Genomic DNA, 15,827 nt, shown 5'->3' with positions numbered 1-15,827 from the left:
TATACACACGATGGAATACTACGCGGCAGTAAGAAGGAACGATCTGGTGAAACATATGACAACATGGATGAACCTTGAGGACATAATGCTGAGCGAAATAAGCCAGGCACAAAAAGAGAAATATTATATGCTACCACTAATGTGAACTTTGAAAAATGTAAAACAAATGGTTTATAATGTAGAATGTAGGGGAACTAGCAGTAGAGAGCAATTAAGGAAGGGGGAACAATAATCCAGGAAGAACAGATAAGCTATTTAACGTTCTGGGGATGCCCAGAAATGACTATGGTCTGTTAATTTCTGATGGTTGTAGTAGGAACAAGTTCACTGAAATGTTGCTATATTATGTAACTTTCTTGGGGTAAAGTAGGAACATGTTGGAAGTTAAGCAGTTATCTTAGGTTAGTTGTCTTTTTCTTACTCCCTTGCTATGGTCTCTTTGAAATGCTCTTTTATTGTATGTTTGTTTTCTTTTTAACTTTTTTTTTCATACAGGTGATTTGAAAAAAGAAGGGAAAGTTAAAAAAAAAAAAAAAAAAAAAAAAGAAAAGAAAAAAGACAAACAAGGGAAAAAAAAAAAAAAAAAAAAAGATGTTGTGCCCCCTTGAGGAGCCTGTGGAGAATGCAGGGGTATTCGCCTACCCCACCACCATGGTTGCTAACATGACCACAGACATAGGGGACTGGTGGTTTGATGGGTTGAGCCCTCTACCATAAGTTTTACCCTTGGGAAGACGGTTGCTGCAAAGGAGAGGCTAGGCCTCCCTGTATTTGTGCCTAAGAGTCTCCTCCTGAATGCCTCTTTGTTGCTCAGATGTGGCCCTCTCTCTCTGGCTAAGCCAACTTGAAAGGTGAAATCACTGCCCTCCCCCCTACGTGGGATCAGACACCCAGGGAAGTGAATCTCCCTGGCAACGTGGAATATGACTCCCAGGGAGGAATGTAGACCTGGCACCGTGGGACGGAGAACATCTTCTTGACCAAAAGGGGGATGTGAAAGGAAATGAAATAAGCTTCAGTGGCAGAGAGATTCCAAAAGGAGCCGAGAGGTCACTCTGGTGGGCACTCTTATGCACACTTTAGACAACCCTTTTTAGGTTCTAAAGAATTGGGGTAGCTGGTGGTGGATACCTGAAACTATCAAACTACAACCCAGAACCCATGAATCTCGAAGACAGTTGTATAAAAATGTAGCTTATGAGGGGTGACAATGGGATTGGGAAAGCCATAAGGACCAAACACCACTTTGTCTAGTTTATGGATGGATGTGTAGAAAAGTAGGGGAAGGAAACAAACAGACAAAGGTACCCAGTGTTCTTTTTTACTTCAATTGCTCTTTTTCACTCTAATTATTATTCTTGTTATTTTTGTGTGTGTGCTAATGAAGGTGTCAGGGATTGATTTAGGTGATGAATGTACAACTATGTAATGGTACTGTAAACAATCGAAAGTACAATTTGTTTTGTATGACTGCGTGGTATGTGAATATATCTCAATAAAATGATGATTAAAAAAAAAAAAAAAGAAAAGCACCAGAAAAAAAAAAAAATAAAAAAAATAAAAAGATAACACAAATACCATTATCACACCTAAAAAAAAGTGATATCTTAATATCATCAAATATCCAATCGATTTCCCCAGTTGTCTCAGAATTGTTTTTAAATATTCTATACATTTTTAAAAAAGGTTAAATACCAATTAATAAATGTAAAAGGAGTGATGGAACTAGAAAATCACTTTTTGGCCAATATTGTAGTAGGAAATGATTCAGGCAAGAATCATCAATGAATGTTCAACCTAGAGGGTGAAAAATCTGATGAGAGGGAGGATATTTATATAGTTTCAAAGTAACTCCCCACAATATATTTATTAATTACCAAAGGAAACAGAGTAACTTTACTGTGGAGAACCTGGCGAGATACCACTTTAACCAAATGGTCAAAGATAATATCACCAATAGTGGGACAAACTGACAGCATTTGTCTCCTGATAGGATGCACTGAGAAGGACATGACATCACTTCTATGGAATTCTTGCCAAAAATGCAGAACCTGAATCTAACCACAAAGAACCATTACCTAAACATCTAAATTGAAGGGCATTTTACAAAATAACTGGCCTGCACGCTTCAAAGAGGTCAAGGTCATCAAAGACGAAAAAATGAAACAAAACAAAACAAAACAAAAAGACTGAGCAACTGGTACAGATTGAGGAGACATAGCACTTAAATGTAACCTATGATCCTGGACTGGAGCCTGGACAAGAAAAAAAAAGTTTTCCTTTAGCCATAAAGGACATTATCAGGACAACTAGTGAAATTTGAATAAGATGTGTAGATTATATAATAGCATTGTATCAATGTTAGTTTCCTGATTTGGTTAACTACGCTGTGGTTATATAACAGAAAGTCTTTGTTTTTTGAGGAAATACATTATGACCCAAAGGGTAAAGGGGCATTATGTCTGCAGACTCCTCTCAAACAGTTCATAAATAAATAAATAAATAATATGCATATAGATAAATAACATGTATGTGTATACACACATATATGAATATACAGAAAGAGAATGATAAAGCAAATTTGTTAAAATATTAACATTTGGGGAACCTGGGTGAAGGGTTTATATTTTGTTGCTTTATCATCTAGTTTTTCTTTTACAGCTTACATATTTTGTGAGCATGTTGCATATCATTAAATATTCTACACTCCTTTAAAAAACTGTATAGTAGTTCATAAATGGTTGGATGTCTCCAACTTTATTTAACAATCTGCTATGGGTAGGCATTGAAATGTGATTTTCCTTGGGTTTAAGCCATACTTATCCTTTATCTCCTATTCCTGTTGCCTTCTAGATGATTCATATCCTTCCCTGTACCTCCGCCCTGGGACTGAGTAAAGCTCAGAATTCCTGGGAACTCTGATAGCAATCCTGGGGACAGCGTGAGCCTAGAGCAGGGTTCATAAACTGGTCATCAGTCAGCTGCATAAAGTGCACAGCTGTGTTTCATTGGGCCCATATGGTGTTTTCAAATGTTTGAATTTATTGCCAACATTAAAAAATTGAAACCTGGATTTGATTGGAAAATCCAGATTTTCTGACTCCTCTTGAAACATCAGATATGTCAACACTGGGCCCACATTCTGGCATCATGGCCTGGGCTGAGCTTCAGCTGTCCCCCTGTAGGTGAGGAATATGTTCTCCACCAGCCCAGCTGTTGGTACGTATCTGCTGGCTCCTGTATGCGTTTAGCCTCATCTAGGGCCCTAAAGAGCCAGATCTGAACTCCAGCTAGATATCCCAAGTGGCAACAGTATGCAAGCCCTAACCAACAGTAGTCCCGAAATACCTAGGTCCCTATTTGAGACTCGATACAAGTTTTACTTCCTAAGTTTATCTTTCAGAAACTTAAATCCACCAGAGTGTTCCTACGCCAGACAAGTCCTAAAACCCAGAGGCAAGAGCCTCTTTAAGACAATCAACCAGATACAGCCCCCTTCCCCATAATGTTGACACCCCTTTTCAATATGAACAAGTTAAGGTGGTCACTGCCTAGACACCCCTGAAGATCGAGAAAGTGATTAAATGAGAGGAAGGGGTAGCAACAGACATGATAGGATTTAACAAAGGATTACAAATACTGAATCTTCATATATATATATGTAATATATACACATACATACATATATTTAGATGTTAGGGTATTAGAATAGCTAGAAGGAAATAACTGAAATTGTGGAACTGTAACCCAAAACATTCTTTGAAATTTGCTCTCTAACCACTTGTTAAATTGTACTTTGAAAGTTATCACTGTTCTGTATATATGTTAAATTTCACAATAAAAATGTATTTAAAAAAAAAAAAAGAGCCAGATCTGGAAACCCCCTCACTCAGCTTAGGACTTCTTTAAAAAGGCAGTGTAGTCGAGAGGAATAAAGCCCTGGGTTTGAACCAGGAGAGATGGATTTTAGTCTCTGCCCCAGAGGCAACCATCTGTCAGACTAAATGGGTGGTTCTTAACTGGGGGGGTAGAAGGGAGGGTCATAATGATATGGTGCTGGTGAAGGTGGGTCTAATTTGAAAAAACTCTTTAAATGAGTAGATATCCTCATCCTTCTTCAGAATGCCTGGCCTGCTTGTCTAAGATACTTGGCAGATCCAAAATAACTACCATATAATGTTAAGAGCTCAGACTGAATTTGAATGCTAGCCCAACCATTTACTTGCTGTGTGACCTTGGACAGTGACTTTACCTCTCTGGGCCTGGTTCTTCATGTAGGACCTGAAAAAGGAGGAAGTAAGACAACAGTTCCCACTTCAGAGGGCCCTGGAGATTAAATCAGCTGATAGGTATAAAGTACTTAAGATTCCCTGGCACAAGGTGAGGACTCTGTAAATGCTGTTTACTTTTACTATCCAAGAGGATCAAATGAGATAATGTGGTAAGTGCTTAGCAAAGAATGGGGAACACAGTATCCACAAAATGGTTACTTACAATTATTACCCATAAAAACTCAAAAGGGATACATTGATTTGTCATTGCCAAAGGGAGCAGAGAGAATCTGGTGATGATTTGAGTGGGCTCAGTGGAATAAAAGCAAAGTTCTCAGAAGGGTTTGAGTCTGAAGCCTGGATCCTGGGAAGACAGGGAGCAAAAGGCAAGAAGATGACAGATTCCAGTTAAAGGGGTAGGTTCTAAGCCTCAATCTGGAATGTCTTTTGGATGTTAAGAGGAGGCCTGGAAGATAGAATCGAGTGTTCCATGCAGAAGAAAGAGGAGGGATTTGTTATTTCCCTTTTTAGTGGAAATAAAAATACTGGGACCTTCAACATGGAAAGCAGGGACCAAGTCTAAGTAATCTCTGTTCCTTCAGGATAGGGCTGGCACTGGGCCAGAGCCACTAATTCTCTTTGTGATTTAATGGAAGTGACTTTCCCCTGGCTGAGCCCCAGTTTTCTCATCCATAATATGCCAAAAAGCGAACTATCTCCAAGGTTGTTGCAGGGATTCAGATATCACAGTTTGTAAACTGCCAAAAGTTAATGCAATATCTGGTGCGACAACCTATGGCCCACCCACCAGAATGGAAAAGAGTGAATAAGACAACACCGAGTGTTCGTGAGGATATATTACACCCGGAACTCTCATACACAACTGGTGGGCATGTACAGTAGCGCAAACACTTCAGAAAACAGTTTGGCAGTGTCTGGTAAAGCCAAACACATACCTACCCTATGACCAGCAATTCCACTCCTGGGTATATTTTCAAAAGAAATGAATACACAAGTTTACCAAAAGCAATGCACTAGAATTTTCGATCACTGCTATAGTCCCCAGCTGGCAAATATCCATTTTGAGGTATAGACACACACTGGAAAACCATACAGGAATGAATCTCAGTAACATACTGCTAAACAAAAGAAGCCAAACTTACAGCACACACTGTACATGCTGTTAGAAGTCAGGTAAGGGGGGGAAGGGCAGAAAGGGAGCATGCACGGGGCTTCTGGGGGCTGCTAAGGTTTTGGTTTCTTGGTCTGGCTGCTGATCGTATGGGTGTGTTCACTTTGTGTAAATTCGTTGAGTTGTACAGTAATGATTGTGCATTTGTCTGTATTTAGACGTCAATAAAAAAGTCTACGTAACAAAAATCGTAGCTGGCGTGATGGGCAGCAACGTACCCCTGGGGCCAGAGCACAGGCTTTGGAGTCGGACATATCTAGGCTCTAATCCATGTTCTACCCCTTCTGCTCCCTGTGACCGTGGCAAGTGGCCCTATGGCTCTGAGCCTGTTTCCTTGTCTGTGAAATAGTTCATATAATACCTGTTGGGATTCAGTGAGATGATGCATGGAAGGCTTCATTAAGCGCCGGACAAGGTATAAGTCTGAGGCGTCTTCTGTGTGACACTCACACCTCCTGGGGCACCCGCTGCCTCACTTTCTTCAGCTCTGAGGCGTGGGTTCTACTTCGTTCGCTGCTAAAGGTGACGCGGGGTTGGTGGTGCTCACCCCCGGGGTGCAGCCCGGTGCCAAGCGGGGCGCACAATCCTCGGGCGCAGCCCACGTGGGGAACCCCTGAAAAATTCCCTTTCCGGACCCCGGCCTGAAACATTTCCTGCACCATTCCAAAATGAGAGGAAAGAAGCCACTAGCCTCCTCTGCTCCAACTGACAGTCTCTCCAGTAAAAGGGCAATGAGGCAGCACCGCCCACCAGCGAGAGAGCCTCTTCCACCGGCTGGGGAGCGAGACGGCAGCGCCGCAGCCATTGCGCACGCGCACCACTCCCTGGCCCGCCCGCGCGCCCTCAGGGCCGGAAGAGCGGGAGCGTCTCTTGGGGGCGGAGCCCAGGGCGAAGTCGTCCCTCCCCTCCATACTACCCCGCCCATTCAACTTGAGCGCAGCGGTGTCTTAAACTACGCTTCCCAGAATGCCCCCCAGGCTGGCGATTTCCGTTTGCGTCAGCGGAAACGGTGACTGGGATCAGGCCGGGCCACACGGAGAGCGGCTTGGTCACTATGGAGGAGATAGGCATCCTGGTGGAGAAGGCTCAGGTCCGGTGAGGCCTTCGGCTTTTTAGGCCGGGCCTGGTTCTCGGGGAGAGGGCGCAGCCGGGCCTGAGGGGCGAGCTGCGTGACTCGAAGTTTCCCGGCCCGAGTCCGGGCGATTTCAGAGGCCTCAGTGAAGATCTTTGTATGGTGGAAGGCCTGTCTGGGGGGGGGGGGTCTCAAGTTGTTGGGAGAGCGATAGGGCTCAGAAAGCAGGGCTGGAGGAATGAGTGACGTTAAGGGTTCTTTGGGGACTGAATGATTTTGAGGCTTGTGCTTAGTGACATGGGGTAGGGCAGGGGGAGAATGAGGGACTGGCAGTGGGTGGGTGGTTGTGTATGGGACCCGGCTGTGGGGTCGAATGATGTGTGGGACTTGGCTAGGGGCTAAGGAATATTTGTGGCTTGGCCGAGTGATGTTTGAGGTCTGCCTTGGGGGCTGGACGACATCAAGGGCCTGATAGGCGTTAGGGTTCTGTGACAAAAGGGATGATTTGGGGGCAACCGGGTAATGCTAGGACTGTATGAAGGCTTGGTGACATTAACAGCCTACATGGGAGAGCTGTGTGACATTAGAAGCCTGTTGAGGGGGCCTGGGTGGCAAAGGGTTCTGTGTTATGAGTTAGGTGACATTAGGAACATGCAAGTGGCATATTATATATCAAAGGATCTGTTTGGGTTATCTGTTTGGGGGCTGGGTGACATCAGGAGCCAACTTAGGGGGCTGAGAGGTTTTAGCAATCGATTTGGAAGGGCTGAATGATGTCAGGAGCCTGTTAGGGGCTGAGTGACTTCATGGTGAAATGGGGAGAAGGTTTTAGATGCTTTCATGACGGGACCCTCTTCTTCCAACCTGAGTTTTCCCCCTTGGTCTAGGATGAAATCCCAGCACTGTCGGTGTCCCGGCCCCAGACTGGCTTGTCCTTCCTGGGGCCTGAGCCTGAGGACCTTGAGGACCTGTACAGCCGCTATAAGGTACATTAAGCCCCAATTCAGACCCTGCACAGGGCCCGGCATCCCACAAACACCCCACTTTGTACCACTCCCCAGCTCCACAAGCCTTGGAGCTGTCCCCATCTTCCCCTTCTCTACTTAAAGAAGCTGCAGCAGGAGCTAGAATTCCTGGAGGTACAGGAGGAGTATATCAAGGATGAGCAAAAGAACTTGAAGAAGGAATTTCTTCATGCCCAGGAGGAGGTGAAGCGAATCCAGAGCATCCCACTGGTCATCGGGCAGTTTCTAGAGGCTGTGGATCAGAATACAGCCATCGTGGGCTCCACCACAGGTGGGTGGGTGGGTGGCACCTCATTCACTCATCTATTCATTCAACAACTGTCTCTTGCCATGTGCTGGGAACTGTGCTAGGGTCCTTCAGCAATAAGCCAAGCAGGACAGCATAAGAGTGTTTTTCAGAGCATTTTGACTCTGATCAAAAGTAGAAATATATTTTTTGTTGTGACTCAGTATTTTTGTGTGTGTCTATGTGCCTTACTACAAGTGACATACTCTGATATTTTCCTTTCTGTTTAGTCTGTTTCATTTTAAACAAAGTTCTAGTCATGACTTTCTAAATTGATTTCATGACTACTACTGGGTTAGGACCTGCAATTTGAAAACATTGGTGGAGTGCTAAGAGATTGGGCTATAGAGTCAGACAGATATGGCCACTTACTGGTTGGGTTTTGGAGCAAGACAATGCTTTTCTGAGTCTCACTTTCTTCATGCAGTGATGATTACACTGGCTTCCTAGGGTTGTCCAGAGGATTAAATGAGATTGTACATGTGAAGCATGTAGTCCAGGGCCCAATACTTGGTAAGGACTCTGTATGTGGTAGCTACTGTTACTAAGATAGACCCAGGGCCTGCCCTTATGATGGTCATTGTCTCAGGCATCTCTTTCTTTTCTTGCCACTGGCCTCTGCTCCTCTGGGCTAAGGCATGTTCTTGTAAAAGTTTTGGGGAAGGTATATGACTGTCTGGAATTGGACTGATGGGCTGTGGGGAAGTGCACGGAGGGAGGTATCCAGGACAAGGCGCGTGTCTTTGACCTGTGGGACTTAGGAGGGCAGTGGGGTAGTAGGTTAGTGAGGGCAGTCTAGGACATTCAGAGGGAGGTGTCCAGGTCTGAAGATCAGAAGAGATATTGATGCTGGACGGAGATGTGTGTACCCCATTATTGTAAATGTAGAAGGTAGATTGGAGGAGGTGAGATTGGAGGCCAGAGACCAGGGAAGAGTATGGGGCAGGGACTCCTAGAGAATGGGGCTGAATCAGACCAGGCCATGAGGTGGAGAAGAGGCAGTGGGTTGGAGAGACATTCAGGAGGCACTGTGGAAGGTTGTGGTGACTGAAGGGCTGTGGAAGGATGGAGACAGCGGGCCAGGATGAGGTTCTGGGCTCTGGCTTGGAACCAGGGGATGGTGGAGCCTCTCTGAGATCCAGTAGGAGAGGAGCAGCACAATTGCGGAAAGGTGCTGAGATCAATTTGTGACCCAGTGAGTGAGAAGTGCCAGGGGGACATATGTGGGAAGCACCCAGGAGGCTGCCAGACACCTGGGGCTGGAGCTCAAGAGAATCACGATAGACAAACAAGAGAGTCATGATAGACAAACAAGGGAGTCATCAGTGTAAGTGTGGGGGATGGACTGGAGGAAGCCAGACTGGAGGCTAGGAGGGGGCCAGTCAGGGTCCTAGTGAGGTATTGGTGGCCTGAGACTGGGGGAAAGGGGGTGATTTTGAGGATCTGCATCTCATTTTTTCCCTCCCTCACCCTGTCCTCTTCCTAAAGGCTCCAACTACTACGTACGCATCTTGAGCACCATCGACCGGGAGCTGCTCAAGCCCAATGCCTCAGTGGCCCTCCACAAACACAGCAACGCCCTGGTGGACGTGCTGCCTCCTGAGGCTGACAGCAGCATCATGATGCTCACCTCAGGTGAGGGGGCAGCCAGAGACCGGGGAGGTCCAAGGAGACCCTGTGAGCCAGACTGGGAGCCCCACCTCTGCTCTCTCACCAGACCAGAAGCCAGATGTGATGTATGCAGACATCGGGGGCATGGACATCCAGAAGCAGGAGGTGCGTGAAGCTGTGGAGCTACCACTTACACACTTTGAGCTCTATAAGCAGGTGAGAAGCCGGGGGTTGCCAGGAAGGGACAGGCCCCACTGGGTCTGGGGTTGGTGAGGGAATTCCCTGGCTCCTTCTTGCTTCCACCTTGGTTTCAGATCGGCATTGATCCTCCTCGAGGCGTCCTCATGTATGGCCCTCCTGGCTGTGGGAAGACCATGTTGGCAAAGGCCGTGGCACATCACACGACAGGTGAGTGTCTCCTGGCCCCCAGCCCCCAACCCCCATGAGCTCTGGCCTTTTGGCTCTTTTGACCTTTCTCCCTCTTATCCGGCTTAGGATATAGTGTGGCACAGTGATTAAGAACATGGGCCCTGGGTTCAAACCCCAGTTGTGCCTATTGCTTTGCAGCCCTGAGCAGCCTACTCCTTCTGCCTTGATTTCCTCATTTGATAAAAAACTCACTTCACAGGGTGATGTGAAAAATCAGGGAAATAACACGATGCTTTTCCTAAGGTGGGTTGGTAATTATGAATTCAAATTTGGGGGTTGCAACCAGCATTTAAAAAAAAAAATGAAATAGAATGGAAAATGTCAGAGTAGATCCCACAGAGTAAGAGTTAGTATTGCTTTGTGAAACCCATGTGCTTGTAGTTGTATACAGGTATATTTCTTATTATAGTTACAGACAAAAATGTTTGAAAGTCGCTGTAATACTGTTTGTAAAGCCTTCATACAGGGCTTGGGAAAAACTGTAATGCCTGTGACCCAGGGAGCAGTGGAAGGCAGTGGTTAGCAGTGTATTTTCTGGCGCAGACTGCCTGGGTTTAAATCTGGCTCCTCTGCCAACTACTTATGTGATCCTGGCCAAGTTATTAGCCTCTCTGTGACTCAGTTTCCTCAACTGTAAGATGGAGACCATCATAGTACCTACTTTTTTGGGTTGTCGAGAGGATGAAGTCAATGTAAAATATCTAAAACCACGCTTGGCATATAGTAAGTGGGTAATAAGTGTTAGCCATTGACATCTTTGTTCATTTCCTTAACAATGCATTGAACTTTTACTCTGATACAAGTGAGGGGATATATGATGAAAGGTTTGCTTTTTTTTTAAGATGGGAAAGATTTGAGCGCATTGTAATTGCTGTCAGGAAGGAGGCGGCTGTGTGAAAAAGTTGAAAACATAGGCAAGAAGGGACGTAACTGATAGAGATCCCTGGAGAGGTGGGAAAGATGGGATTTAGATCTTGGGTGGAGGGACAGGAGGGAAAAGGAAAAGGGCACGTGAAGATACAGGTAACTGTCCACAAGGACAGGAAACTAAGAGGGTTTTCACTTGATGGTTCGATTGTCTCTGCGATGGTAACATAGATGAGGCCATCTCCTGGCAGTGACTAGGGGGACAAGATAGGCGAGGTGCTTAAAGACAGGGGGAAAGGTTCGAAATAGCTGCTGTGGATAATGGAGGGAGAGACATAGGATAATTCTCAGGCAGTGGTGAGGACCCAGGGGAGGTTGGAGAGAATTTGGGATGGTGCTAGTCTGTCTGTTTTTTTTTGATTGTTCTCCGTGGTGTATAGCCATCCTTAAAGTTTATTAATTGTTTAATTAATAATTAATCATTTAATCATTGAAGCCCCCAATGAGATAGGTGTCTTTATTATCTCCATTTTATACGTAAGAAATCAGGCACATGGTGATTAAGTAACTTGCCCAGGTCACCAGCAGATTCCATTCCAGGCTGCCTGACTGCACATCTCAAGCTCTTAACTGCTGTTTATTCCTTGGCCTCAGTGAGACCCAGGGGCAGGGCTTTGCTGTGTGTGTGAGCAAGAAAAACAATGCAAGGAATGTTTTGAGGGTCTTGGCTTGACTGTTTTAAGAAAGAAGTAATGAAGCCATGAAGCTTTGGGTTATATCTGGGATCCAGGAAACCTACCAGTCAATTTTTTTAAAAAATTAGTTTTTTAACTTTGTATTTTGAAATCAAAATACATGTTTTCTAAACATAATTTTAGAAGAAACTATTTCCAAGTTCCTTCACCTGGCTTCCCCTAACGGTATTCTCTTACATAGCCACAGTTAAGTGAGAAAACAATTACAATGATGAAAACATTGGTATAATACTATGAACAAAAATAAAAACCTTATTTGAATTTCACCAGTTTTTCCATTAGGGTCCTTTTTCTGTCCCAGGATCCAACTTAGGATCCCACATTGAATTTAGTTGTCTTGTTTACTTAGTTTCCTCCAATCTGGGATAATTCCTCGGTTTTCCCTTGTGTTTTGATGACTGACACTTTTGAGAAGTACCAGTCAGGTATTTTGTAGAATGTCCCTTAATTTGGGTTTGTCTGATGTTCCTCTTGATTGGAGTGAGGTTTCACACAAAGAGGTGTTGCTCCTTCTCAGTGCATCGTGTCAGAAGAACCCTGGGGTCAATGTGCCTTATTACTGGTGACGTTCACCTTGATGACACGGGTAAGGTGGTGTCTGGTGGGCTTCTCTACAGTAAAGTTACTATTTGTCCCTTTGTAATTAATAAGTATCTTGGGGAGATATTTTAGGACTATGCGGATATTCTGTTTCTCTTCAAACTTTTGCCCACCAAATCTAACTTCCATCTGTGGATCTTGTCACCACAGTTTTTGCTGTGGTATTTGCTTAATCTGCCAGTCACTTTTAGTTAGTAATTAAGTCCTGCTGTAGTATGGAGAACAGTGACATTTTAAACACTGCTGAAGATAGTAGGCCTTAAGAACAGAAACCAGAGAGCTGTTACACACATACCTACTGGTCCACCACGCGAGTGGGAGCAGCAGAGAGAGAGAGAGAGCAAGGACCAGGTCATGTAGGGCCCAGGGGGCCGTTGTAAGGACTTGGGCTGTTTTAAGTGAGAAGGGAGCCACGGGAGATTCTGAGCAAAGGAAGGACGTGATTTGACTTGCATTTTTAAAGGGATCACTCTGGCTGCGTGGGGTTAAGGAACACTGGGTGCTCGGTGGGAGGCTTTTGTGATAATCCAAGTGAAAGAAAGATGATGTTGGTGTGGACCAGGATGGTGGGGGTGGAAGTGGTTGGAAATAGGCTACCTTTTGGAGGTAGAGCTGCCAGGATTTGCTAATGGCTTGGAAGGGGGGAATGACAAGAGGATTTCAGGAACACACTTGTTTTATTGTTTCTTGTTTTATTGTTTGGTTGCGTAATTGCCTTCTGTACAACAGTAAAGTACTAAAGAGAATGAAGCTAAAGAACAGGCGTGGCTGTGTGAGGGTGGGCGAGCTAGTGGTTAAAGAGTCAGGTATCTAAATGATAACACCCCAGAGCTGGAGCTGTCCAGCTGGAGGTATAAGGTGGGGTAGAGGTGGCAGTGTCTGGAGTTGAGGTCAGAAGCTAGAATGTTGCACATTGAAGTCAGCAGGGGGAGCAGCAGGGTTGAAAGTGTGCCAGTGGCTGAAGACTTGAATGATACTGGGTTCTAAAACCTGATGTGAAAGGACCAGACTTGGACAGGATACCAGGAAATTTTCCCAGTAGGCTGAAAAGGAAGGCTGGATGAAGACAGACGGGTTTGGCCAAGTAGGAACAGAAGCTGGGGGAATTTCCTATTTCCTGTTCTTTTTTTCTGTGTGAATTGGGGTGTGCTTTGTCCCTGGCAGAGGGAGGGAGGCAGAGATGGTGCAGAAAGGACTGAGCAGTGGGAAAAGTTGCTGACTAGGGTTGAGTTATCTGACTTCAGAGGAAGATTAAGGTTGCAGCTGAGATGGGGGTTCATCTGTTTGTTATGGAGCCAATAGCACAGTTTACTAAGAGCAAGTAGTGGAAGCAGGAGACCATTCCAGAGCACGTGGGAGGAGCAGCAGAGCCCAGAAAGGGCTGAGAGGGTGGGAGAACAGGGAAGGATTGGTAGGACAGGGGACTGCAGCGATTCAGTGGGAGAGGCAGAGAGTAGGGCAGAGTCAGGGAATTTTAGGGATTGGGATTCCACATGGGAAAGTTTGGACACCTATAGAGTAGTCAATTAAAAGTGTGGCCAAAGCAAGGTGGCGGAGGATGTGTTTAAAGCAAAAAACACTGGGGAGGAGGGAGACCTTGAGCCACGTGTGAAGTCTGGATTTTCGGAAGTGAACAGGACAGGGCTGTAGCATGTTGATCACAAGTTAAACTTTAAGAAACAGGGTAAAACGGAGAGACCCAGAACAAACCTGTCTCCAGTCCCAACCCAGATTATTTATCTATTATGTCAAAAGATGTGTCCCTTTAATATCTTGCATGATATTAAAAATTGGATCCATATAGAAAATGGGGATTTGGAGCTCTTGATGAGACAATATGATGCCTTAATGTGTGGACAATGAATCTGTTTTCTCACTGATTTTTTGAGTCCTGGATATCAGATTAAAAAGAAAATTAATATCCTGATAAATTTTAAGTGTTGGGCCACATCCATGGGTAGGACTCATGATTTGGGCTGTGGGGTTGCTGTGGAGCATAGTGGGCCACAAGCAGACCGCTTGGCTGGTTCTGGAACACAGCCATGAGTGTGAAAGAATGACCTCGCTATTTGTAGCAGTTGCCCCTCAAAAAGGGGTATCCTCAGGGAAATACCAGTTTCAGTTTAAGCAGAATGGGCTCTGGGAGACCTGTCACATGTAACCTTTGTCATCCTGCCATCAGCTGCATTTATCCGGGTCGTGGGCTCAGAGTTTGTACAGAAGTACTTGGGTGAGGGCCCCCGCATGGTCCGAGATGTGTTCCGACTGGCCAAGGAGAATGCACCTGCTATCATCTTCATAGATGAGATAGATGCCATCGCCACCAAGAGATTTGATGCTCAGACGGGGGGTGAGTGATGTCTAACCAGGGACTGGGGTCGGGAGCACTTGTATAGAATGCCCTGGACTGATTGTGTTGAACACTCTCCAGCTGACAGAGAGGTTCAGAGAATCCTGCTGGAGCTGCTGAATCAAATGGATGGATTTGACCAGAATGTCAACGTCAAGGTTTGGAGTTGGGATGGGCTAAGGGAGGTGTGGCATAGGAATCAGGGAAATGAGGGGGCTGGCACATGAGGTGGTGGTTATCATGATGGGAAGGAGGGTGGAGTGGAGACAAAGGTCTGAGCCAGCCTGCCCCCAATGCCAGGTGATCATGGCCACAAACAGAGCAGACACCCTGGATCCTGCCCTGCTGCGGCCAGGACGTCTTGACCGTAAAATCGAATTTCCACTCCCTGACCGCCGCCAAAAGAGATTGATTTTCTCCACTATCACCAGCAAGATGAACCTCTCTGAGGAGGTTGACTTGGAAGATTGTATCCTGCTTAGAAATGAGGGGAGGGGTCAGGGTCGGGAATGGGGATTGGATCTGGCTTCCTGAAGAACTTCCTCTCCACAACTGCTGTCATTACAACCCAGACTGCAGGTTGAAGACCAAGGTCCAGGGAGTGGGGTGGTGACAAAGACAGCCCAAAGATGACCTGCACCCAGAATTCACCTCTTCCTGCAAGGAATGGTTTCTTTAACTCATGTACTTTAGATGTGGCCCGGCCAGATAAGATTTCAGGAGCTGATATCAACTCCATCTGTCAGGAGGTAAGTGATGGTTTCTCTCTGGATCTCTGGCAGGGTGTGTGAAGAACCTTCCTCTTCTCCAAGACCACTCTGCTGCAACCCTTCCATTCCCTGTTGCCTCCTGACATCTTGGGCCCCATACGAGTCTTCCTCCACCATCATTAAGGGTGGAAAGTGGAGCGAGTAGAGTTTAACCTTCATCCCTCAACAGAGTGGAATGTTGGCTGTCCGTGAGAACCGCTACATCGTGCTGGCCAAGGACTTTGAGAAAGCGTACAAGACCGTCATCAAGAAGGATGAACAGGAGCATGAGTTTTACAAGTGACCCCTACATCTTCCTGCCCCCACCCCACCCACTACAAAGGTGCAGGACTTCCCTCACCTCCCAGGCACCTCTGTCCCAAACTTGGTTGGTTCATTCAATAAATATAGAAGATTGAATCCTGTTTAATTTCTTCTTAGAAGGTTAACTCCTTTGGAGAATTTGGGCCTTGAATAGGATCTTCTGTGTCCCTCCTGATCTTCTGACAGATAAGCAAGGAGGTACTTGGCCTAGGTTATTGCTTGAGAGAGAAGCAAAGAATTAGAATAAAATGACTTCAGAAATTTGGGGGGAGATGGAAAATGAACTTCAAACAGCA

The 15,827-nt window shown here is 45.5% G+C and overlaps 1 protein-coding gene across 1 annotated transcript; it reads left to right on the top strand.

Annotated features, from left to right (window-relative positions):
• Positions 1-6,469: 6,469 nt before the first annotated feature.
• On the top strand, positions 6,470-15,627 carry PSMC4 (proteasome 26S subunit, ATPase 4). Its single transcript, XM_037820407.1, has 11 exons — positions 6,470-6,553; positions 7,423-7,521; positions 7,645-7,831; positions 9,335-9,481; positions 9,564-9,673; positions 9,772-9,865; positions 14,291-14,458; positions 14,540-14,616; positions 14,759-14,927; positions 15,152-15,207; positions 15,398-15,627. Exons 1-11 carry the CDS (start codon positions 6,518-6,520, stop codon positions 15,509-15,511), a joined length of 1,257 nt encoding a protein of 418 aa, XP_037676335.1. The 5' UTR covers positions 6,470-6,517; the 3' UTR covers positions 15,512-15,627.
• The last annotated feature ends 200 nt before the right edge of the window (positions 15,628-15,827 follow it).

This window comes from Choloepus didactylus, chromosome 27 (genome assembly GCF_015220235.1).
Source record: "Choloepus didactylus isolate mChoDid1 chromosome 27, mChoDid1.pri, whole genome shotgun sequence".
Taxonomy (NCBI): domain Eukaryota; kingdom Metazoa; phylum Chordata; class Mammalia; order Pilosa; family Megalonychidae; genus Choloepus; species Choloepus didactylus.
Note: the sequence above shows the minus strand (reverse complement) of the source record. Positions and strands in the feature narration are given on the sequence as shown.